At 53.4% G+C, this 24,946-nt stretch overlaps 9 protein-coding genes across 9 annotated transcripts; 5 read left to right on the plus strand and 4 right to left on the minus strand.

Annotated features, from left to right (window-relative positions):
* Positions 1-17: 17 nt before the first annotated feature.
* J4E83_010646 (uncharacterized protein) lies at positions 18-1,351 on the plus strand (the record flags this gene model as incomplete). The annotated part of the gene is made up of 2 exons (XM_049337527.1): positions 18-101; positions 155-1,351. The coding sequence occupies 2 exons, from the start codon at positions 18-20 to the stop codon at positions 1,349-1,351; spliced, it is 1,281 nt and encodes a 426-aa protein (XP_049183396.1).
* A 2,873-nt stretch (positions 1,352-4,224) lies between these two features.
* On the minus strand, positions 4,225-4,848 carry J4E83_010647 (uncharacterized protein; the record flags this gene model as incomplete). Its single annotated transcript, XM_049337528.1, has 1 exon — positions 4,225-4,848. One exon carries the CDS (start codon positions 4,846-4,848, stop codon positions 4,225-4,227), a length of 624 nt encoding a protein of 207 aa, XP_049183397.1.
* Positions 4,849-5,221: 373 nt separating this feature from the next.
* J4E83_010648 (uncharacterized protein) lies at positions 5,222-6,477 on the plus strand (the record flags this gene model as incomplete). The annotated part of the gene is made up of 8 exons (XM_049337529.1): positions 5,222-5,254; positions 5,313-5,376; positions 5,429-5,488; positions 5,545-5,643; positions 5,694-5,887; positions 5,939-5,950; positions 6,002-6,319; positions 6,376-6,477. The coding sequence occupies 8 exons, from the start codon at positions 5,222-5,224 to the stop codon at positions 6,475-6,477; spliced, it is 882 nt and encodes a 293-aa protein (XP_049183398.1).
* A 296-nt stretch (positions 6,478-6,773) lies between these two features.
* Positions 6,774-8,144, minus strand: J4E83_010649 (uncharacterized protein; the record flags this gene model as incomplete). The annotated part of the gene is made up of 1 exon (XM_049337530.1): positions 6,774-8,144. The coding sequence occupies one exon, from the start codon at positions 8,142-8,144 to the stop codon at positions 6,774-6,776; it is 1,371 nt and encodes a 456-aa protein (XP_049183399.1).
* A 1,183-nt stretch (positions 8,145-9,327) lies between these two features.
* Positions 9,328-10,977, plus strand: J4E83_010650 (uncharacterized protein; the record flags this gene model as incomplete). The annotated part of the gene is made up of 1 exon (XM_049337531.1): positions 9,328-10,977. One exon carries the CDS (start codon positions 9,328-9,330, stop codon positions 10,975-10,977), a length of 1,650 nt encoding a protein of 549 aa, XP_049183400.1.
* Positions 10,978-13,035: 2,058 nt separating this feature from the next.
* On the plus strand, positions 13,036-15,098 carry J4E83_010651 (uncharacterized protein; the record flags this gene model as incomplete). The annotated part of the gene is made up of 2 exons (XM_049337532.1): positions 13,036-13,640; positions 13,700-15,098. 2 exons carry the CDS (start codon positions 13,036-13,038, stop codon positions 15,096-15,098), a joined length of 2,004 nt encoding a protein of 667 aa, XP_049183401.1.
* Positions 15,099-17,819: 2,721 nt separating this feature from the next.
* On the minus strand, positions 17,820-19,695 carry J4E83_010652 (uncharacterized protein; the record flags this gene model as incomplete). The annotated part of the gene is made up of 4 exons (XM_049337533.1): positions 17,820-18,077; positions 18,128-18,285; positions 18,334-19,596; positions 19,653-19,695. The coding sequence occupies 4 exons, from the start codon at positions 19,693-19,695 to the stop codon at positions 17,820-17,822; spliced, it is 1,722 nt and encodes a 573-aa protein (XP_049183402.1).
* A 487-nt stretch (positions 19,696-20,182) lies between these two features.
* On the minus strand, positions 20,183-21,587 carry J4E83_010653 (uncharacterized protein; the record flags this gene model as incomplete). Its single annotated transcript, XM_049337534.1, has 2 exons — positions 20,183-21,444; positions 21,497-21,587. 2 exons carry the CDS (start codon positions 21,585-21,587, stop codon positions 20,183-20,185), a joined length of 1,353 nt encoding a protein of 450 aa, XP_049183403.1.
* A 1,337-nt stretch (positions 21,588-22,924) lies between these two features.
* Positions 22,925-23,598, plus strand: SYB1 (SNAP receptor, synaptobrevin; the record flags this gene model as incomplete). Its single annotated transcript, XM_049337535.1, has 3 exons — positions 22,925-23,038; positions 23,292-23,523; positions 23,576-23,598. The coding sequence occupies 3 exons, from the start codon at positions 22,925-22,927 to the stop codon at positions 23,596-23,598; spliced, it is 369 nt and encodes a 122-aa protein (XP_049183404.1).
* Positions 23,599-24,946: the final 1,348 nt, after the last annotated feature.

A 24,946-nucleotide genomic window follows, 5' to 3' on the forward strand; every position in this document is an offset into this window, starting at 1 on the left:
CCACGCCCAGCTGCGTCATGTCTGAGGACCGCCCGGCAGACGACCAGGCCGAGGGCGTCGACGCTGCCGTCGGCCTGCCCTCGGACGCGCTGGCAGAATTGGTACGCCTGTCCGCCGCAAACCGCCTCCTCGGCTACTAACAATCGTGTCGCAGACTACCAACATCCTCGACGACTTGCTGAGCAACATCGTCTTCACCACGGCCCTGTCATGCCACCGCTCCGAGAAGCTGCTCCGCATGCAGTCGGCGGCCACCCAGGCTGAATCTATCGCCCTCGCCAACCTCGAGCCCCAGTCGCAGAAGCAAAACACGACGGGCGCCACGTCGATACCCATCGCTGAGACATCCGCCGCCAAGTACGAGAACGGACGCGTCTTCCTCAAGGGCAACCCGCTCAAGACGACGCCCGAGATCATATGTCCGCACTGCAAGCTGCCGCGGCTGATGCACCCCATCATGGGCAAGGGCATGCAGAACCCAGACCTGACCAAGGAGTACTGCATGCTGTATCCGTGGGTCCAGCGATCCGGCCACGACGTCTACGGCAACCCGTTCCCCACCGACATGGCTAAGAGCAAGAAGGAACGCGAGCTCATCAAGCAGCAGCAGAAGAACGCCGAAAAGGAGAGCGTGGGCACCCCCGGCTCCCAAGACACCGACATGGCCGGCGGCGACACCAAGGAAATCAAACTCAACACCGGCGGCAAGCCCGCTTCGTACATCCCCTGGCACACCTGCCCCAACTGCAAGCGCAGCTTACTCATAACGCGATTCGCCCAACACCTCGAAAAGTGCCTCGGCATCAGCGGCCGCCAGTCCTCGCGCAACGCCATGGCCAAACTCACCGGTCAAAACGGCACAGGCTCAGGCGTCGGCAACACGCCGCTCGGAAGCCGCATGGGCACCCCCGCCCCTGGCTCCCAAGACCCCTCCGAGAAGACCAAAACAAGCAGTAAATCAAAGGGCATCTCGCCCGTCAAACGCCTCGCCGCCACCGACGACGCAGACGACTTCGACGCCGATGATACCCCCGAGCGCCGCAAGATGAAGAAGAAGAGCTCGTACATTAAGAAAGCGGACCGCGATAAACCGTCTAATGGGAGTGGTGGCAGCAACGGCACACTGAAAGTCAAATTAAAAACAGGAAGACCGGATATAGGTGATCGGAAACATAGTGAGAGTAGTGAGAGGGGCGAAGGGAAAAGGGATAGAGATGTCGATGATGTCGGCGGCGATTCACCCAAAAAGAAGAAGATCAAGCTCAGTCTGGGTGGTGCCGGTGCGAAGGAGAGGAGTAGGGCCAGTGCGAGTGTGGAGCCGGGGGGTAGTGTGGCGAGTCCCGGAGAGTAGTGTTCCGAGGGAGAAGAGGAGGAGTGTATGGCTAGTCCACCCGCGGAGTAGAATTCCTCTAAAGACGCTGAGGTGGTGACGGATGAAGATGTGGATGTGGATGGGGGGACGGACAGAGATGCGGAGGGAGACACAGATGAAGATTTGGACGCGGATTGGGAGCCGGAATAACGCTCAGGTTGTAGAGAACGGCGTGTACGTGTATCAACTGACGAAGCAGAAACATGCATGGATGCATAGGGATCAGGCGTTTTGGGGGCATTTTTTCGCCTATTTTGCGATTCGGGACGAGAGGGTTATGGTGTTTGGGCTTTTCTTTCGTTATACCATGGCATGGGAACTGGGGGGTGTCGAGGTAATGTTTCTCGACCCAGTGGCGTTTTTTGCATTTTTGTCGTTTTCGTTTTCGGGGTTGTATGATTATTTATCTGAGAGAAGGGGAAGTTGAACGGGGAATGGAGAGAAGACTGCTTAGGCGGTATTTTGCTGTTACTACAAGATTTTGTTTACCAAACTTGTGATATCGTTTGTCTAACAGTTCTCGCGCACTCACTCCTATCTTGTCTACGACTCAGACCCCTTGAACGATCCCGAAAAGCACCAGATCTCACTAGAATTCCTAAACAACCACTATAAAGAATCTTTTTATAACATTTCTATAAGCAGTTCATCAATACGGCAAACGTATTCATAATCTCCGATCATTGTGTATCCCCGAAACAGCTATGCTTTTCTAGTGCTGTCTGGTACTAGTTCTGGAAGCTAGTGTCGCGTATGCGAATACCGGAACTAGCTTTTCCGACAAACAGGCGTGAGCGATGTGGCTAAGCTATACTTTGCGAGTAAAGAGAACTTTGAAGATGAACCTGTTTGGTCAAGTATGGAAAATGAGCTTAGTCGTTTTGCAGATCTGTACACAGCTTTTCGCGGAGCAATGTCAAGATGGTGGCTGTTATCTCAAAAGATGGGGATGGGCGATGAAAAGTTAGATAGGGGAGATGTAGTGATTGATCTGCAGAGAGCTTCTTCTGTAGGCGAAGTATTTTAGTAACGGAGGAGAGTGGCATGTGCAGGCATTGTATGACCGTGTAGGTACTTCCTATATTACTCCGGAGGCAGATGTCACTTGAGTTGTCTTATAGAGTGTCTTAATGAATACTTTAGAACTTTGTGCTGTCTCAGGGCAGAAAGTATGGAGTAGCTTGGTGGAAATGCTCTAGCTTTGTAGGCTTCCGGGGAAGGGCTTGGCATACGACTAATTATATGATGAACATGCCATAATAGGAGCAAAGGCTGAGATACGAGTGAAAAGGCGTTGAAAAAGCTCTTGTATTATTAAGAGACCTGTTCGGAAGGGCGTGTTATCTATATATGCTCGTGGCTGGAGAGAGACAGCCAGCGACGACAAGGTGCACATGCAGGCACTGCCAGAACCCGATGCATCGAATGAATACCATCTCTCCATTGGCCCATTTTTTTTGCATGCCTCTCTCGTCGTACATGAGCTGCTCATACCGACTCCACCTGCAGACACTCCTCCATCCTAATCCGGAAGTGTGCAAAAGTGCACTAGAGCACTACAAGTCCTGTGAATCCCTGTCTTTTCGAACGAATCGAGTCTCTTCAAACTGCTTGCGAGAGTGGGAGTCGATTGCTGCAGAAGGACAAGCAACCGAGGGGGGCGTGGTGGTGGAAGCCAGAGCCCCGGGGGTGTCAGGCGGGCTCAGGCTTGGCGCACAGATCCCACACTGTATATACTCGCACCGCCCACCACGCACATCCGCACCCCTTCCTCGCTCTTCCTCCCCACTACCCCTCTTCACATAACCATCCCACAACATCTCTTCTTGGTCTTGGAAGCAACTTGGAGGACTTGAGAAGGCTTTCAAAATCGCTTCGAACTCTTTTCTCGCATCTCCCACAACACTGGCTGCATCGATGCCGTCGTCGTCGTCGCCAGCACAACAGTCCGCTCGCCAGGCACCAGCCATGCCAGAACAAAAGCAAGAAGAGGACGAGTACCGTCAGACGACATACCACAATGGACGCAGTATCCAGATCGAGGAATCTCGTCGTCCCTCCTGGGCGGTCCGCAAGGTCGAGCCGACAGGCCAGACATATCCCGACTTCGTATTGTATCCCATGGAGAACGAGCGTACAAGCCCACGAAGCAGACTTCAGCAGGTCGAGCTACCTCACCCCGCACCGAGAGGGTTGGCTGCAGGACCTGGTGAGAGACACGTGACACACGTGACTTCTGCCAAGAACGTGTCGAAAGGAAGGGAGAAGCCAGTGGTCCTTCATGGGGCGGTAAATTCGAGCCAGACATTGCCGTTGGAGTCGAAGGGGGCTTTAAACTCCTCTGCGGGGCCAACACCTCCTCCTACGCCTAGGCTAGGTCGGTTGCCGACGCCTGATCTGGATGAGTTGGATGAGGCACCCTTTTGCGATTGTGGTGGGGATTCGCATTTTGCTAAGCGTTGTACGGAATGTGGCTTGGAGGTCGATCCCTGGTCGGCGTGACCTCCTACTTGACGGGTTTTTTCGGTGTCTCCTTTTCGTGAAAGTCGCCTTAGGCCTTATATAGTGGTTCTTGGCTCTATCTTTCTTCTTGATCTTTCCTTGGTCTGGGCTTATCGATGAAAGTCCGTATGCCGCGAGCGAGCACGACTACTTCATGCTGCTCATGAAGCCGTCGTTCCTTCCTGAACATACTCTCTTACAACTTCTGGGGCGTTTGGAGTTGGGTTTCCTTGGAGAGAAACCAATTCGGTATTCGACAAATTAGTCGTATCCAACTCGTAGCAGGTACGATGCTACCCCGAAATGACTGCTCCTGATCTACACGTCTGAAGTGGCCTAGGACGGAAAGGTCATTCCTGCGGGCGTTCGCTTTCCACCACAAAGTATTTGCCAGATTTGCGTTCTGCCGAGCCCAGAACATCCCAGTCCTCAACATCCTTCGCATCCACAGGCGTAGTATCTCTTTGTAGCCGCTTGTGATGCTGTCCTATAACCTTCTCTTTATCCAAAGCATCCCTCAGCGTCTCCAACGTGATTGTCTGCTCTTCTTCTGCAGCCAGCGTCTCATCCCGTATAGCCCGTAACGGCTTCACATCCGTTGTATCCACTTCCTGTATCTTGCCCACAAAGTGTAATTGCGCTGCTAGGGTGTCTAGCATCTTCTGTTCTTGTTCGGCCGTTTCGGGTGGCGGGAGGGCTGATAGGCGGAGGAGATGGTGTAGTTGCTGGGAGGTGATCTGAGGGGCGTCGGGAGCGCGCGTCTTCGGTGGTAGCAGAGACTCGACGGACCAGGTGGGCTTTGCTAGAAGCTCTTCGAGTTCGTCGGGATGGATGCCTGTCTTCTTCCGTGCCGGCTGTTTCTCAGTCCACGGATCCTCGTATAATCGTACATGTGAGCGCGTGTATGAGCGTATTTGCAGGTATTGTGAAGGCTTGCAAAACTTCGTGAACGCAAACGCGCGACGTGCCGCCATGATGAATGTGATGCGCGAGGCGGGGTAGGACGTTTGTTGAGACGGAACGAGATTTTCTTTGTAGACCGTGTGATACTTCAGCGCATCGATACAACGGCAATCTTCCTCTTCTATCGCGAGACCCGAGCGACGCTGCTGTGAATGTAAAGTCGTGAAGCTTCAGGCGGTTGCAAACACTAGTGCGGATACGGTAACGCCGCCGCCGAGGTCACAGCCCTCGCATGGACCAACGTGGGTCGTCATCGCATTGAGACAGCGAGTGCAGCCACCTGTCTCGACCAAAGTTTCAACATAACGTCTGCCTGCGCAGTCACATACTCTATTCATCCCCTCTCCTCCTCGTATACCACCGACTCTAGAAAATACAGCGAATATGGCCGGCGATCCACGAGCGCTGCTGCGACAGGTGGGGCTTATACTCACGACTCAGCCACACAGCAGATAACTGATATCGAGGTGGACAGGCAGAAACATCATTGCAGAAGGCAGGCGGTGGCTTCAGTTTCTTCAGTAATAAGGCAGACAAGTGTATGATACAGACTGCGGCATATGTGCTCTTTTTGGCTGACGCACGTGATAGATGAGGCTGCTGCAGAGCAGTTTATCGCTGCAGCAAATGCGTTCCGCATGCAAAAGATGGGTATGGGCAGATGCATTTTGCAACACAACGCGATATTGAAGGTTAACAACAATTAGGCAAGGAGGCAGGCGAGGCTTTCGAAAAGGCAGCATCAGTACAACGTCAGCACCTGAACGAACCTGATGACGAAGCAAACACGCTCACAGACGCCTTCAGTAGGCTTCCTATTTCACGTTGGGTGTAGCTCCAACTAACACGACATCAGAGGCCTACCGCAAAGATGACCCGGAAGCAGCTGCGAGGTGTTTAGACAAAGCCATTGCGCATTACTGCGCCAAAGGCAACTTCCGCCGTGCAGCCACTCACAAGCAGAACCTTGCCGAGCTCTACGAAGTCGAGCTTGGTGACAACGCCCGAGCCGGAGCCGCCTACGAGGAAGCGGCTGGTTGGTACGAGAGCGTAAGTACTGCATCATAACGTACTCTGGACTACATGCTAACCTATCTCTAGGACAACGCTGAAGTATTCCACCCAACACCCAACTTTTTGGCAAAAACTAACCAACCCCCACAGGCACTCGCTAATAAGCTTTGGCTCAAAACTGCTGATCTCGTCGCCTTAGAAGGCAAGGACTACTACAAAGCCATCGAGCTCTACGAGAAGGTCGCGAAGACCTCGATCTCCAACAACCTCATGCGCTGGTCCGTCAAGGAGTACCTTCTCAAAGCTGGTATCTGCCAGCTATGCACAGGCGACCAGGTCGGCGTCAACACTGCGCTTGACAGGTACAGGGAGCTGGATCCAAGCTTCCAGCAGCAGAGGGAGCACGCACTGCTTGTTGACTTGGCAGGTGCGGTACAGGAAGGCGACCAGGAGATGTTTGCTGATAAGGTATGTTTTCCCAGGATTTACGCTTTCCAAGTGTGCATTATGCTAACGCGTGATAGTTGTTCCAATTCGACCAGCTGAGCAAGCTTGACAAGTGGAAGACCACGCTTCTGTTGAGGGTCAAGAACACGATTGAAGAGGGTGGCGAGGACTTTTCGTAGAATTTGGTTGTTAGGAAGGGTTTCTCCTCTGCACGACTCTTTAGTTTGCTTTTGTGTTTGGTATAGACACTGCGTCTTTGGGTCCTACAATAGAGTGGGATTTCACAACATCACCGTATGCAGCAGGTAATTATCGCGATGTCTGTATCAATTCGTTCATTTGCTACTCAAGTCATACACGTGCTAGTGTGAAGTACCTGCTCCGCTAGAAGACAAGGCTATTATACAAGGAATATGTCGTAAAGATCGTCGCGCTGCAAGAACATACAAACTCAATGCTCCTATGAAGTCATTGCTTACAACTCCATGTTCTCAACCAGAGGCTGAAGGCGCTCCTTGAGGTCCTCGACGTCGAGCTCCTCACCCTTCCAGAAAACCTGCTCGCCACCAGCGGTCTTGGGTGGGATCAAAACGTTGGAGACGACCTGAATGACACCATCGCTAGCAACACCGTCATGAACAGTGACGCGCGAGAAGCCGTTGATCCTAATCTCAACAAAAGGTCCGTAGCGACCGACATCAACAGCGAGGTTCTTGCCGCAGAGGGCAGTGGGCATATCGTAGTGGTAGCCTCCCGGACGCTCCTGAACAGAGTCCTTGTCATCCTTCTTACGGCCATCGTAGAACGCATCGGAGTAAAGCGTCTCATCAACAACGATGTGGTACTTTAGCAGAGCCTTGAGGTACTTCTCGCCGTACTTTGAGAACAAGAAAGCATTGGCGCGCGCACCAAGTTTCTGGAACGCAAAGTTGTTGGGGGCGAAGAAAGTACCGCCGTTGTGCTCGTACTCTGTGCTGTTCATCTTGTCAAATAGACCCGTCTTTCCTAGACCCAGCTCGAGCGTGCTGAACTCGCCGGGGAGCAGGTCGATGATGGAGGCGACGTTGGGGGGAGGCACGAGGATGGAGTCGACGCCGTGGACGACGCCGTTGGTGCCGAAGATATTGACGGCTACGAGGCGGCTGTAGAAGTTGATTGCGGGTCCCTTGAGTGTGACACGAACGGTTAGGCGCTGGGAGTGGCCGAGAAGCTTCGAGGGCTGGTAGAGGGTTGGGATGGTGTAGGTCTTGAGGACGCGGCCTGCAGGGTACAAGTCGTCGGTGACGTGGTACAGGAGGATGTCCTTCAGAACCTCCTTGGAGGGCTTGTGGTGGTGCTCAGGGATCTTCTCAAAGGCCTCGTCTGTGGGGGCGAAAACGGTGTAGTTCGCCTTGGTGCTGTTGAGCGCCTCGACGATGTCGTCGAACTCATTGATCCACTTTGCGAGCTTTGTAGTGTATTTGCTCTCGTTGATGAGCTCGTAGACTGTGCGGTTCGGCTTCTGGTCGTGCGGAGGGTGGTGAGGTTTGCCGTGGTGTGGCGGTCCGTCGTGGCCGTGATGAGGGTCCTCAAAGTCAACGACACTGTCGTCGAATTGGTTTCCCTCTAACCACGACTCAACGTCGGCGCCAGCATGATGGATCTTGCTGTAAACATCCTTGGCACCGTCCTTGACCTTGCTGAACGCATCGTCAAGCACGCTCTGGGCGTTGTCAAAAACATTGTGAGCGCCATCGACGAGCTGCTTTCCAGACTTCTCAATGTTGATGTTGGAGAAGACTTCCGGTTCGGTAATGACAAATGCAGTCGCCAGAGGCAAGACTGGTACAACGCGTGAGAACCGCATGGTGACCTAGTGATTGATGGGGAATCGGGGGATGGGGAAAAGTTGGTAGAGGAACACAGGTAAGATGTAGCTAGGCAGCGAAGCTAAAGAGTAAGCCGAGTCGATTACAACACCACTGCGTGGCGACGTTATTGGGGGGCGGAGCGTCGGTAAGTGACCCGCTTGTTTGGGTATCGGACTACAAGGCGGACGAATCTAACGAACCAGAATTGTGCCGGTTGGGATAGAGGAAGCTGCAGCAGCAATGGTTGGACAGTTTCGCTTTCGTATTCACTCGTATACACAGGTACAAACACCCGGCTTCAAGGTATACTTCATACGCACCATCGAGGCCTCGCGGCCGCGTGCTGTACGTACCAGGCTGTCAAGGACGCGTCAGTCGATCTTCCCCGCGTTTCCACGGCGGAGGCGGATGTGCTGGATGGCGACGACGTGACTACGTCATGATCACCGATCCATCTCACCACCCGAAACTATGAGTGTTTCGTAGCCTTCAACCGGGTAAGTCTGCGATCTCAGATCCAGTCTTTGAGATCCTCTAGTGGATGTGTATACACTTCCCCTGGGAATCTCCAACATCCGATTCGCATGGGATGCTTGGGGGTGTCTTACTCATCACGTGATGACGCGCTGTCGGCGAAACAAAGCACCGGAGGGGTTTCGTCATCGACCCATCAATAGCACAAACACACCAGGGCTACTTGCTTCCGGCTAATGCTACAACGCCGGTTCGTCACCATGCGTTATTTTCGCTCTGCGCTTTCTCTGCAAGGTACGAGGCTAGATCAGCCAGTACCAGAAGCCGACGCGTATGCTGTTACTTTGTTTGCCGGTTCTCCGGTTGAGCACACAGCCAACACCCGCAGTGGGCCGCGGAAATGCATCCTTCATTGGCTGCCATGCCTTCAACGGGGCCTTTTCACTGTCAGAAACAAGCTTTTTACCAAGCAAATGTCAAGCTTTTCAGGCTGGGTTCTGCCTGGGCTGCATGTTCGAGTTTTTGCTGCATTGCCGGTGTGTCTGCGAGCGACAACGGACGTAATGTGTCGTCATGCGCATGTACGCTGTCTACGTGTACCAGCAAACACTCGTATAAGACTGAAATTCTCTGCTCGAAACATGCAAAACTTGTATCAATTACAATCTGTACTAACATAGACACCTTCTTCGAATATCCATCACCATGGCTGGACTCGCTAGACACGTTGACACCGATGAGCTCCTCGAGACTCTGAAGGACCACCCCATGCACAAGGCTGGGGGCCACAAAGCTTCGAGTCGGGCGACATCACACATTACACCATACTCGAGTCGCTATGCCGCTGGTACCGAGCTATCGAAATTCAAGATTCCCCACGATGGTGCTCCAGCGGATGTTGTTCACCAGTTGCTCAAGGATGAGCTTGATCTGGATGGACGCCCAAGTTTGAACTTGGCGTCTTTCGTCGGAACCTACATGGAGAAGGAAGCCGAGCAGCTCATGATCGAGAACTTGTCGAAGAATATGTCAGACGCTGACGAGTACCCCGCAATGATGGATATGCACGCACGGTGTGTTTCCATCATTGCTAACATGTGGGGAGCACAGAAGGGCGAGAAGGCCATCGGATCAGCGACTACTGGTTCGAGTGAGGCTATTCATCTAGGTGGACTTGCAATGAAGCGTCGCTGGCAAGAGAAGAGAAGGGCAGAGGGCAAGGACACTTCGAATCCCAACATCATCATGGGCGCAAACGCACAAGTCGCGCTCGAGAAGTTTGCGAGATACTTCGAGGTTGAATCTCGTATCTTGCCCGTAAGCGAAGAATCGTCCTACCGTCTGGATCCAAAGCTGGTGAAAGAGAACATTGACGAGAACACTATCGGTGTGTTTGTCATTCTTGGTTCCACATATACCGGACATTACGAGCCCGTCGAAGAGATCTCCGATATCCTGGACGCTTTCGAGAAGGAGACTGGTAACGACATTCCCATCCATGTGGATGCAGCATCCGGTGGCTTCATCGCCCCCTTCACCCACGCAAAAGCTGGCAAGAAATGGAACTTCGAACTACCGCGCGTCAAATCCATCAACACTAGTGGACACAAGTTCGGTCTCGTCTATGCTGGCGTCGGCTGGATTATCTGGCGAGACGAAAGCTACCTTCCCAAGCACTTGATCTTCGAGCTCCATTACTTGGGTGGAACAGAAGAGTCATACACTCTGAACTTCTCCCGTCCAGGAGCCCAGATCATCGCACAGTACTACAACTTGATCCATCTAGGATTCTCTGGCTACCGCGCCATTATGGAAAACATGTTGGCCAACGCACGGCTACTGAGCAGGGCGCTCGAGCACACGGGCTGGTACCGTTGCGTCAGCGACATCCACCGCAAGAAGGGCGACTTCAAGTACGAGAAGGGCAAGAAGCAATTCGACGAAGGCGACACAAGCGCAGACTACAACGCCGGTCTCCCTGTCGTAGCCTTTACACTCACCGACGAGTTCCACAAAGACTTCCCCCACGTCAAGCAGGAAGCAGTCAGCAACCTGCTCCGCGCCAAGCAATACATCATCCCCAACTACCCGCTCCCGCCCGGCGAAGACAAGACCGAGATCCTGCGAGTAGTCGTCAGAGAGAGTCTGTCGCTTGACATGATCGACAGACTCGTTACGGATATCTGTGGCGTTACTGAGATGCTGATGAAGACGGATGCGGTTGATCTTGCAGCGTTCCAGCCTGGCGCCAGCCCGAGTATCGAGAAGATGCATGCTAATAAGGGATTGAGGAAGGAGCATAAGCACAAGGCGCAGAGGCCGAGCTCCGACGGCGTGTATCGGACGGTTTGTTAGATTGATCTCGCGATCGGAGATGTGGCGGACGCGGGCTGTGCGGGTGGCGTGGGGGAGAGATGGGGCGATGATCAGGCCATGGTGGGAGGGAGGCTTGGGAGGCGTTTGTGGCTGTTGGAGGGGATCAGTCGAGTGTCTGTGGTGGAGTATGAATATGTATTATGAGATTGTCAGACACGATTAGAGATATTTGATGTAATGAGCATCTTCTCGTCATTCTGATGTCGTTTGTTGCGTAGGCTCATAATCATTCGCCGTTAAGAGAGATATCCTGTTTGAATATATAATACTGAACATTATTTGCAAGATAGACTGTGGCTGACCCAAGTGATCGGCCTCGTTCTCAAGTTATCGAACAAGTGCTAACTGCGCATGTTCTGTGTAAGCCTATCGTTACTGGAAGTCATACGAGCAATGTTTGTGATGGTTTAATTTGAACTTGAACTTTCTGATGCCTGTTGTTTCCGCAGTGGCGCAGTTCCTCTTGCGTACGTGGGGGAACGATGCTTCCCCGTCGTCAATCACTATGTGGCACTGCTACGACTGTCGCAACTATTGGTGCCCGCAATGATGAACGCTTTACCTTGTGCCTTGTATGAGGCATTTTTACTAGGCATGCGTCGATTGCCTTGGTGTAGGTTTGATCTCCAGTGTGGTGTAAGACCTTGTTTAGATTAATAGGCAGGATGGTGGAGATACAGCATGTTCGGGGCCCGGTTGCCTGCAGTTTACAGTTTTGGGATACGATAAAGAAGGAGTAGTTCACAGTCGCGCTAGGCCTAATCTGGAGCCATGGGGTGAAGGAGTGAAGTTGTGAACCGTTGAACTGGCCGTTCTCGTATCTTTAACCATGTATTTTCATTAAGATGGTTTACCTGGGCGTTTCATGGCAAATCATGTTGGCTTTGGAAGACTGGTTCTCTAGAGACTTGGCGCGCTTGTGCATTCCAAGGTTCCTACGGCTCACCCAGCTATCGCCGTTCTCCTACGAGATGGCGCGGCCCATGCCCAACACATGGCTCAACCACGATCACCAGCAAGACTGTCCCCTTCCATCGACACACACGTCTGTGATACCCTGCTCAGTCGACCACTCTATCCGAAACTCGCAGCTATTGGACCACGAATGCAACGGCGGCATACACATGCTGCAGGCTCATCACTACCAGCACTTGGTGATGGGGTGCATAATACAGTGTAGAGGGCAAGCGAGGTGGCACTGCATTAAACAGTCTTTGGCCATGGTCTGCGAGTCGGCGAGACATCGGACAGGCTGGGAGCGGAGCATGCCAGGTGTCATGTCATACCTCGAGCCGGGTCGCAGCCACGTGCCCCTTGCGGTACCTGGCACACGATTTCCGCTCCGAATCGACGAATATCGAGATCAAGCTGCACGATCAACGCTGCTAAGATGAACGATTAGCGGTCCCTGCGCGGCTGCTTTGGGCGCCGAACCGTCTAGAACTCAGGTGGTGCCTAGCCAGTCGCGGCATGGCGCATGCAATGCACGTCTCGCGATCGCTCCGTACTTCCATGACAGCACGACCATCGCCAGCTTTACGCTCCCTACGAACGCTCGGCCCGTCCCCAAGTCGCTCGTTTTGCGTCCCTGCAGCGGCCATAGCGAATTGTGGCGGCGCGCTAGGCCGTCCCTCACGTCATAATCCTGGTTGGCGATGCTGCAGCAAGCATCACCAATCTTGAACCGGATCTCCTCAGTTTCGACCATCTGTACCCCTTCCGGTGGAGAATACCTGATATGGCTGACAGATGACATTTAGGGCACCTTTTAGTGTCCAGCGGCCTCGTGCCCTAGAAATTTCGGTGAGAGCCCCATTGTCGCCTTCATAGGGTCATGACGTCCCACAGGCCCTGAAGCTTCTCTTTCGCCTGCGGCACCGCAATGCTCCCGACTCTCCACTACCAGGTCTTCTATGAATCGTGACCTTGATGTTACGACGTAGTTGCTCCTGGCCGCCGTGCAACACCTGCGATTTATTTGTTTGTTCCGATTGTTGCACTCGCAATTTTAGTGCTGCCGACGACGAGCCTCCGATTATGTCCAGCCGCATTCCTCGCATCTTGCTCTATGTACTCAGTCGCGACGTCCGCCTTTCAGACAATCCTGCCTTCCATGCCGCCTCCCTCCACGCCGCGCGCCCAACTTCTGCGAGAAACTCTCCAAATGGTGACAGACGGCACCGCGATGACTCGCTGACCTCGGAACACGGCGGCGCAAACTTTACGCACCTCTTACCCGTATACGTTTTTCCCGCCAACCAAATCGAAGTGTCCGGCTTCCTCTCCTCCCCAACCGACAAAAGCCCGTATCCCGAGGCGCGCAGTGAGGTGGCCAAAGTATGGCGGACAGGACCTCATCGCGTGCAATTCATAGCGGATGGCGTGTGGGATCTCAAGGAAAAGATCGCGGGGCTGAACTGCGGCTCTGGATTGGAGATGCGCGTGGGCAGAACGCCTGAGGTGGTTTCTGACATACTCGACTGGTATGCCAAAGGCGAACACGAAGGCAAGATTAGCGGCATCTGGATGACCGCCGACGACAACACAGAAGAGAAGAAGGAGGTGGACAGCGTTAAGAAACTCGCAGAAGAGCATGGAGTAGATTTCAAGGCCTGGGCCGACGAGAAGTACTACATCGACGAGTAAGTTTTGCCCGAAACGTTTGTCTCTGCGTCTGGGAGAGTATGCTAACGCGCAACAGTCGCGATTTACCCTACGACAAGATCTCCGACCTACCAAATGTATATACCTCATTCCGGAAAGGACTCGAACCACTGCGCGACCGACCTCGCCAAACTCTACCCACGCCGTCTCAACTTCCACCGCTACCGCCGAGCATACCACCCCAAAAACAACCATTTACCATACCTTCGTCTTTGGAAAAGCTGAAGAGAGTGTTGATGTCTCCACTTGAGCACGACAAAACATATACCCTGACCTGGCCACCACAATGGCCCACCGATGCTCAGTCAGCGCATCCTTTCTCGGGAGGCGAAACTGCTGGTCTGGATCGCATAAACCATCTCATCAGCTCTGGGGCTATGAGCTCGTACAAGGAGACAAGAAACGGCATGCTTGGTCTCGATTTCAGCACTAAGCTTTCAGCCTACCTTGCTCAAGGTCACATCACCGCCAGGCAGGTCCATTGGGCGATGCTCGATTTTGAGGAAGGGCGAGGCCCTGGCGAAAAGATAGCTGGCTACGGAAAGGGTGAGAATGCCGGAACAGCAGCTGTACGTTTCGAGCTGCTATGGAGAGACTACATGCGACTTTGCATGAGAAAGTTTGGACATAAGATGTTCAGTCTATACGGCATCCAAGATCGCGGCACCAAAGGCAACAAGGGAGAGTCACAAACAAAGAAGTGGAAACGACTAGACAAGTCTGGTGGCGCTGGGGACGATCCAGCCAAGACGCTTGAATCTTTCCAACGGTTCCGTTCTGGACGCACTGGAGTCGGTCTCATCGACGCGTCAAACCGCGAACTCTTCGTCACCGGGTACACGTCGAACCGCGCGCGGCAAAACGTCGCCTCCTTCCTGTCGTCACACCTGAACATCGATTGGAGAGTCGGAGCCGAGTGGTACGAATGCTTCCTCGTGGACTACGACCCCGCTAGTAACTGGGGTAATTGGCAATACGTCGCCGGTGTCGGCAACGACCCACGGCAAGGCCGCGTCTTCAACCCCGTCAAACAAGCACTCGACTACGACAAGCACGGCGAATACATCAAAGCATGGGTACCCGAACTACGAGGTATCAAGTTGACACGAACGGTCGGTCCTGGAAAGGAAGAAATAGACCAACAACGATTGATGGGTCTCTACCAAGCCTGGAAGCTCAGTGATTGGGAGAAGCAGAACTTGGGTCTGAAGGGCGTTGACTGGGTCGAACAGCCGCTCACTAGGATACAATTCCAGGTTGGCCGCGGACGTGGTGGCGGTGGACAAGATGGGAGGTCGAAACGAGGTGGTGGAGGCGGAGGCGGAGGCATGCCTTGGCGGGGGAGAGGAGGAGGCGGTCGTGGCCAGGGTCCTGATCGCACCTCTCGACGTAGAGACGATGATGGTCCTACCATTGTGAGCAGTGAGCGAGCTTGAGTATCGCGCTTTGCTACAACCTGTCGATTCCCCACCCCGTTTCTGTATGATACTTCGCGTGTGCTCTTGCTTACAGCCTCGCGTGATTTCAAATGCATTTTCAGTACTCTTCGCTTATCGTGCCGTTTGCTTGTGAAGCTTCCCATCTGTTTCACTTTGTCATGAGACAGTGATGCGTCATCGTTCGTCTTACAAACATCATGTCCCGCAATAGCTCGTGAGACTCTTGTCGTCACCGGAATAATGGGCAGGTCACTAAAAACAATGTTCTAAGCGTCTCGCAAATTACCTAGGCATTGCGACACTTGTGTGCTAGTCTACTGTCAGGCGAAACCATCGTCTTTCTTTCACCACCCCATCAACCCCGACAAGACGCACTTTCTTGGAGTCAACCAAGTTACTAGTGAGGTAACTAACGACCGTTGTTGTGCCAATAACCCAAACGCCACGATACTCACAAACCGACTCCAGATCCACGCAAACCCACCTCCCTCCACTGGCCGCCAAATCGTTATGCCCCCTGTTTTACTTGAGGTTTCTGTTCGCATCCCCCAACTCACCCATTCACCCAGTATGCAACGCAAACGTTCCCCGCTGCTCGACCTTCCCCAGGCCCCCTAGACGCGACGGTGAGGCCCAACCCCACTCGAGCAATCACACTACCCGGACGGGAAGAATGATGACGCGCATGCCCCGGCCCAACGCCACAGCAAATCATCATTATTGAGAAAAGAACGCTTAGTAGCGCCAATCCCGAGGGGCACTCATGCTTTGGCGTTGTGCACAAACTCTGATTTCTAGACACATACCTAGGTAAGTTTCGCGGGAGGCATTTAAATACACGGACCGTGAATGGTTAGTTTAGATGTAGCAAGTGCGATATGCGTGTTAGTTGCTGGTGTGTGAGTGGCTGGAAAATTAACTCATGCGTTCGGCTGGGTAGGCGGACGGGTGAGTTCTAAGGTTCATAGGATGGGCAGATTCGCGGTGTCTGGCCCCGTTTGCTGTTGGCTATGGTCACGATGATCGCCCGTAGTCCACCGTGTTCCCGTCTATCTGCGAGAGGGTGTGGAGGAAGGTAGTTAGTTCGCCGACTTGTGATATGTGGGTGATGACGATGACGTATGGAGAGGGGATTGGACTGGAGTATATGCCGCAGTAGGTAGGTAGCGAGGCGATGGCTGTGTGCTTACGACTTTGCAGGCTGATGAAGCTTTCGGGCTTACTTGTTCGTTTCACGGTGAATGGCGATACCATGTATCGTGCAGGAGTCTACAGTTTGACTCGCATGGCATAGACTTTTCTTTAGAAAGGTGGGTTCTTGCTGCTTGTTGCTGTTACGTCCGTTAATGCGTCTATTCCAACTGAATAATACTTTCTGAGTATGCAAGCCATCGTTATTTCCCACGAACTTTAAACTCTAGCATAGTGCTTGCCTCGCGGTTACTTGAGCAAAAGACCTCAAACTTCTTCAAAACTTCTTCAGGCTAAGTAAGTGTATACTATGACCGCATACGTCTTGTCCATGAAATCTCGCGATGGCTCGATTGACTCGTCGGCCTGGTGTAGTGTCTTTCCCAATCAAATTTCTTATTAATGACCCGCGTCTAATAGGTCTTACGCCCGGAAAGCCGTGTCTTGTCAATATTCAGCTCCGTTGCTAGTCGTGTTCGGTCATGTTCACTGTAGCCGCGTCTTTACGAAGAGTCATGATGGAGAATATCCAATGACGACACTCCATGCTCGGATCGTGTGCCGTTGCATCGCTACATCATCAGTCCGTCACTATTCATGTCAGAAGCGCTCACGTGGTTTGCGATCCAGCTAGCAGTCCGGCCTCGTCATGCTCCAGCTCTTCTACCTGCCCTGTCAGCGTCTTCTCAAATGCATAGTGCGCCTGACTGCACTGCGCTGGTTTAAGTCTCACTCATGCACAGCATTCCAAACGTCGCGGCGTCATGAACATATATGACGGAATTAATTTTGTGATTGAGCCACAGCATCTAAAAGCCATGATCCGAAATAAACTACTATACAAACGATGATCTCAAAATTGCAACGTTCATTAACGCGACTATTAAAACCCAAAAACTTCAGTGCCGACCAAGGCAGGTGGAGGTCCAGATTTGTATATGTGCGCGAAAATATATGCATGGAGAACAAAGTGACGCTTTTTTGGTGGTATTGAGTCCTCGCAGACAATGTCGATCGATGACAAGGTCTATGCCGATTACAAGACCATGATAGACAAAAGACAAAAGACGGGCAAAATCTGGCCTGATGGCTCGAATAGACCGAATTATGTCTTATCGATCAAGAGATAGCAAGCGTAAAGTGAACAATCAGTTGTCGACTTGTTTGCGTGGACGTGAGGGGGTTTGCAGGAAGATCATCCTTGAAAAGAGCATAGTCGAAGCGAGGATCAGCTCACACAATGCAGGCGACAGCGATGACAAGAGTGAGTCGTGGCTATGTCGTTGAACAGCCCCAAGCTCCAGGAGCTTTCTCGACGGAGGAGCACTCAGCGCATAGTAATGCAAGCAACAAGGCGAGGCCGGCTACGCGCAAGTCAAGAAGAAGATTTCGAAGATAGTCCAGGTCATCTCGGGTGGATATCATGCCAGGCGCAGCAAAGTTCCAAGCATTCGAGTTCATGCAAACAGGGCAGCATTCGGCGAAGGTTCAGCAAAATGTGCATCGGTCACGGCAACTAAGCGACGCTTATGCGCCGGGAGGGCCTTGGGCTCCTTGACCGCCCTGTTGTTGCTGGGCGATGGACGCATACCACATTGCAAGGTAGTTTTGGTAGCCGCCGTAGACAGCGTATGGGTCAGCAGAAGCAGCACCACCTGCATCGGGTGCAGCTGCTTGAGGAGGCTGCGCGGCCGCGGCGGGTTGTCCATATGAGGGTGTCTGCTGGTGTGAGTATCCATTGTCGTTGTTTCCGTTGTCACGTCGTCGTGAGTTGTTCTTCTCTCGCTATATGATATTAGCATCCGTGTAGTACGTCATACAGCAAACAAACTTACCACTTGGTCGACCTTTTCCCAGATAGCTCGCTTAGCATCGTCAATGGCTTGACGGGTTCCGACAAGACCAATCTCGCGCTCAATGTCTGCGCCAGAAGCTTGCGATACGTTGATCTTGCAACCAGTCTCTGATTGCATGGACTTGATAGTTTCACCACCTATAATTCGTTAATAAGACAACCACAACATGTGCAAAGCGATGTTACCTTTGCCAATAATCATGCCAACAGCATCAGAGGGAACATGAATGCTGTCATTGATCTTGCCAGCTCCAGCGCCTCCAGCAGCACCTCCGCCGTAGGGATCAAAGTTATCACGCCTGGTGAATGCTTGCTGCGGCGGCGCGGCGGCAGCGCCACCTTCCATTTGCTTAGTGTCACTGTCGACAATCTCCATGATGAGCTCCTTGGCATGTGCGGCAGCAGTGGGACTGCCGATGAGGTTCACAGGTCGCAGACCATTCACGCTCTTGTTTTCACCGACAATGTTGACGTGGCAGCCACTGCGCTCTTGCAGATCACGGATAGTCTCACCGCCACGGCCGATGATGAGACCAACAGTACGATCAGGCACCATAATTTGCGACGACTGTTCACCCTCACGAAGAGCGGGCTGTTGCTGGCCAACCATCTTAGCGGCGGGTCGGGCATTGCGGCCAGTCTCACGAGCAGGATTGCCGCCATTTTCTTCGATGATGCGGTTGATCTCGCGCTTAGCACTGATACGAGCACCCGGGCTACCGGTTATACGACACTCGCGCTGAGGTCCAGCCTCGGGGCCGTTGATGAATTGAATGCGGGTTTGAGATTCTTGTTCAATGCGGCGGAGACTCTCACCTTGACGTCCAATGACAAGGCCAACCAACGAAGAATCAATGAGAATCACCTCAGAGTTGTCATTAGCAGGGGGCGAACGTGCCTGCCCGTACTGCTGCGAAGGAGAGAAGGTGTCACGCCTAGGAGGAGAGCGATCACGTTCACGTCCATAGCCACCTCGGCGCTCATCACGACGCTCATCGCGGTATGGGTTGTAGCTTTCACGCACGGGTTCTCGGCGCGCTGGGGACCGCGAACGCGACCGAGAACGTCGATAGGGCTGGCGTCCGCTTAGTCGCGGGTCTTCTTGATAAGCTGGAGCTGTGTAAGTTTGCGCTGGGACACCATAACCAGACCAAGACTCAGGTATACCTGGACGCGCTTCGTGTGCAAGGCCCTTCTGAGCCGCAAAGCCGCGCGCCTTGGCCAGCGCATCCTGGATGCTGACTGAGCCGGAGCTTACGGGCTTGATAGCGCTGAGATCAAGACTGCCAGAGTGTGTGGGAGGAGGGAAGTTGTATCCGGGCATGGCGGGCGGGGTGGCAGTGGGCATTGCGCCTGGGAAGCCTGGGGGAAGGCCTTGGGGAGGGGGATGTTGCGCCTGGGGAGGCTGCTGGGGCGTCTGCGATGGGGTAGTCGAGGGACGTCCAGCAGCTACAAGGGCAGTCAGTACAAACGTCGTGGGCGAGGTGAGAGTGTGAGCGACATACCGAGCGCCGCCAGGATGGCGTTGAGATCGGGGGGAGCGGCCATCGGAAATGCGCGCGACCAGGTGGTTAGTTTCAAAGATGGATTGGGGCAGCAGTTTTGATGAGCGACAAGAAAGCGAGTAGGGCGCCGTTGAGTCGAGTGCGCGGGTGGTGTGTGTCGTGTGCAGAGATCTTTGTCGCGGCGAAGAAGGAAAGAGGAGTCGGGCGCAGCTTTCGTAGGCACGGGCCACTAGCGTGGTATTAGCCGAGCCGTGGCTGGTTCCAAGGTTCTCTCACCAAGAAGAACGTGAAAGAAGAACGTGAACCTTGGGTTGCCTTGGGAAGTACTGACTGCCAGAATGCTACTTGGGTTCACGAGTCAGAGTACACGTGTCTTGCAGCTTTAATGTAAATTACGTCAATATTGGCTATAGTACGACACGCGCCCGCAACCTTATCGCGCCCAAGGAAAATGACGATGGAGAACAACAGAAAGATCTAGTATAGTCCCAAGTGCGCTCTGATATACAAAATGAAGACGGGTATAAAATCTACGACACCATCCACCAGGCGCCGACGACAATGGAAACCAACACGAGGATGGTCAGGATGCTAGCACCGGCCTTGTCGCCAGTGGTCACGACATCAAACTTGATAGGATCGTCACTCTTGTCATCGTTGCCAGCGTCGGGGTTGCTCTTGGAGATACCGCCCTTCTCGGCAGTCGCAGGACCGCTGGTAGACGGGTAGAGCAGCGCCTGTACGACTTCCATGGCTGCCATCTGCTCACCGACACCGAAGCTGCCGTCGTTGACTCCATTCGTGGTCCACTTCAGCCCACATGAAGTCTGCTGATCGCCTCCGTTGCACTGTTTCGCCGCGGCTTGGGCGGATGCCTGGAGGTAAGGGTCAATCTGTTCGCGGGACCAAGGTGCGACACTGGCTGTGTATGCCATGGAACGTGCAAGATAGGCCTTGAAGGAACGCTGATCTACGTCACACTTGCCGTTGTTCTCGCAGGCGACTTCAGACATGACCTTGTCCTTGAAGAAAACGTCGATTCCGTCAATGACACCTTGGACACGCGTCTTCCATTTTTCGTCCTGTGACACGTTCCACATGGCAGCAGCACCGGCCATATGAATGCCGGCATTGTACGTCCACTGGATATGGTTGATGGTTGAGCAGTTCTGCGTGTCGTCGGTTCCATCGTAGTAGTGGTAGTCCGGGCTCATAAGTCCTACCGAAAGTTCCCACTCCCAAGCCTTCTCAGCCCAGTCAGCGTAGGTTTGGTTACCGAGGTATTTGTAGAGTCGCGAGGCGATGTTGAAGAAACAACCGTTCGAAATGGTGTTCTTGTAGTTGTAACCTTGGTTGAAGCTGAAGATCTGCCACCTCAAACCACCACCGCAAGTCGACATGTCCCAACGCTTGTATTGGGTGTTGAAGACGGCCTGTGCAAGCGACAGCCAAGAAGGCTTGCCATCGGGAAGATCAGGAAACTTGTTCTCTGCAGCCGTCATGGCGGCCATACCCCAGAAAGCTTGGTCATCGTTTCCGAGCGTCTTGGTCTGGTTATCAGGCATGTAGTTGGCGTTCACTCCGATCTGGGCTTCTAGAGCCTGGGTGGTGATTTTGTTATACTGATCATCACCCGTGTAGTACCAGTAGTCAACGAAGGCATTGAACATGGCGCCACATTCCCACCAGTAGTATGGATCAGGGAGATTGCCTGGTGTGTCGCCTGGGTTGTCACCGGTGTAGTACTTGCGCAAGTTCGCGGAGAGTGACTTGGCGGTCTGCTTGATAGAGTCTGTACATGTCAGTACGTATGCTTGCTGGCGTCGGACTTGAGGAAGTCGCACCTGGGGAGCTAATATCCAAGTCGACCGCGCCCACACTTGCGAACAACAGGTTCGAGGCGCCAAGGGCGCCGAGGGCAGAGGTGAGCTTCATGTTGGGTCGGGTCTAGTCGGCAGTTGCAGCCAGGGTCCAGCGCCAGGCTTGGAGAGACACTGCGCGGTGTCGCGAAAGGAGTAGTTCAAATGATCAAGCTTTCAGGCCAGCAGGCGGCTTGGCTCTGACGTGGGGTATCGTAGAGAGTGTCGGGTTGATTGACGGGTGGTATGAAAGGAGCGACGGGGATCAGGGGCGCGTACGGCACGGCGGTCGACACGGGATTAGAGGTGTGTATCGATTAGGAAGCGGTGCAGCGAGTGTGTTCGAAGAGAAGGGAACGGGAAACAGGAAGCTGGCGGTGGAGCAAGCGTTGCGCGAACTCCTGAGCGGCGAATGGGTAGCAGACACCGAGACTCAAGACATTGGACACGCGTCTTGGCGGCGATCAGACCCACTTGCCAGGTACAAACGGCGCCTGGCCTGCGTGAGGCCTGGGGATGCCTCTCGCCCTGATAGGCTAGCGACGCAGGCACACTCTATTGACGACAATGCACGATGCTTCTGCTGCATAATGTGTCTCGTTGACGAGGACGCCTGTCGGTTCAGTTTGCTGCGCAGAAACGCGGCGATGCGGGCGTCTGGCTGGGCGGCGACGACAGTGATGACGAAGCGCCAACTACACACTACCTTTAGTGTAATTGTCTTGTCAAAATCCGGTCCGTCTTTGTTCTCGTCGCAGGTCGTATTGCCGTGTTGCCACGCCGCAGCTGCGGACGGAAGTCTGGTAAGCAGTAAGATTGGCCTCGTAACAGCGAGGCTGAGACGACGGACCCGTCTTTACTTTCAAAGACCATCGTCGACGGGCTGAGGACAGGCGGAATTTATCTGTGAAGTTTTCGAGCGTGTAGACGGACCGATGACGGATCGTGCAGCACCTGTTGCCTCATAGCCAGAGTGTCGTAATCGCGAGGCTGGTGTTCATCACGTGCAGTGGCGCAGGCTGGGCCGCCCAGATCCAGATGGGGGCCGGAAGCAGGCACGGCAGCGATCGCATCAACTTGAATAGAATACCGTCATAACCGTTGGAACATCAAATTCGCTGTTGACTCGACTGTGCACACTGCGCAGACATATTGGCATTCACAGATTAAAATTCCGTGTTGTTGCGCCAGGTTTCACGCAAACATCAGCCTCACTGCTCAAACGGAGCTGACACATTGCGCTCGTTCGCCATCCGGGCTGAGCGGACTCTTGGTCTTCCTCTGGGCAACCACACCACCATCTCCATCCTCCAGACACCACCTCACCACCCACACCTATCCATCACCACCACCTCTTGAAGCCTACGCAAGTCGCACGCTACCCGGAATTTCCAGCACACTCCATCTCCAACCATGTCGAGCCGCGAAGAGCCCCCGTACGATCCCTACATCCCCAGCGGCGGCGCCGGTGGCCAGCAGGGCGGCCAGGGCCAGAATGGCAACCACCGCACAGCTGCGCTCCAAGCGGTATGTTTTACTTTTCCTTCTGTGTGCGGGTCGAGCGCTGTGTCGTTTGTCGCATTCTCGCAAGGCACCTATGGTCGAGCCGCGGTGGCCGGCAGTGAGCTTGCGTCGGCGATGCGATAATGACTACACTGCTTCGCACCCCCGTTGCACCTTCCCACTGGCTTTGCGCGCACATGCGAACGACTATGCATGAGCAAAGAGCGGCTCAAAGAAACTCAAAACATGTGTGACCTCGTGCTGACTCGTATCCCAGGAAATCGACAGCACCGTTGGCATCATGCGGGACAACATCAACAAGGTGTCAGAGCGAGGAGCCCGTCTAGACTCGCTACAGGACAAGACCGATAACCTCGCCGTGTCCGCCCAGGGCTTCCGAAGGGGCGCCAACCGTGTGCGCAAGCAGATGTGGTGGAAGGACATGAAGATGCGCATGTGCCTCATTGTAGGCATCATCATCCTGCTCATCGTCATTATCGTTCCTTCTGGTAAGCCGTCCCTCGTAGATCACTATAAGCTCCATATATCTAACACACACAGTCGTTGCCACGCAAAAGAACTAAACCACACCCACGAGATACCACGAACCAGTACATTAATAATAGCGCGGACGGGGGAGGTTGCACAGCCATTGGGGGACGGAGGAGAATGGCTACGAGTTGCACTACGATCAACGACAGCGGTCTCACTGTAGGATGTGTGTCACGGCGAACACGGAGCGATGGATCAGATCTGTTTCTTGTCTTTCTTTGCATTCAGACGGTCGTGCTGTGCTGCACTCACGGATAAGCTCCTTTGCATGGAACGAACTCCGCCAACCGCTACGAATATCCAACGAGAGCCCAGTTCCCCCAGCATGGTCGTCAGACGAGCAAATGGAGTTTTATGCATTGTGAGTTGCTGTCTTGCATGTCTATAGTCAATTTACATCTTATGCCTTGATTGTGTACTGCTGCGTGAAAGAATGTAAGAGTGAATAGGGAGGTGGATCATAATTCGAGAACAACCTGAAAGAGCTGCCACTTAAGCACCGTCCAAACAGAGACTAGACTGATCACGCAGTATACTCGGCCAAGAGCTTTCCAACAACACTCTGTACAACGAACACCGTCATCATATCCTATTCTTGAGCGGGGTGACTGCGGCAACCGCCGTACCACCCGACTAGATACGCCATTAGCTCATGGGGCTGGGACGTTCTCGATGAACACCAGCAATATATCCCAAATAAATCAGATCTTTCCAGGGATGCTTGGATAGATTAAGGTCTGTGGCACTGGCCTGCTGACATTCAACTCGGCCTTGAGTAAACCATTGACAGTAGTATCAGGCCTACCACACACACACACGGCTATGTCGGTAGGCGATCCCTTTGCTATAGGCCGACTGAGCTCCGATCCGGCATTTCCATGCCGAGTTCACCGTCACGCTGCTTTGCGACGTCCATGTTCAAGAGCGATATGCGTAAGGCGCTCTACACTATAGATCTCAAGGTTGAACTCATGTACGCCACTATGCGCCGCGTGAAAACAAACGCACTCCCTTGGAACAACCTTAGAATATTTAAAGCCTGGAAGATGGTATTCGAGCAGTCCACTCTCACGTCTTTCTGTCATTTTCCTATACCTTTAGCTATTCCTCCAACTCCTCGCCTCCCCACGCATAAAGCACATCCCCATCTTCCTGATCCGGATGTAGACTCGGCAGGAACAATCAGTCTTGTGCACACACCAAGGTAACGCAACTCAACTCAACCTACCTCCAATGGCGAACTGTACAAGCGGTGGTCTCAGCCTTGCACAAGAAGGCCAATCGAATTGCGACAACGTCCAGGGAACCTGTGCATACGCTCTCTGCTCCGATCCCTTTAACTCGGCACAATGCTACAGTCTAGACGCTCGTCTCGGTCTA

The sequence above is a fragment of the Alternaria metachromatica genome (assembly GCF_023757995.1).
Source record: "Alternaria metachromatica strain BMP 0045 chromosome Unknown scaffold_48, whole genome shotgun sequence".
Taxonomy (NCBI): Eukaryota; Fungi; Ascomycota; class Dothideomycetes; order Pleosporales; family Pleosporaceae; genus Alternaria; species Alternaria metachromatica.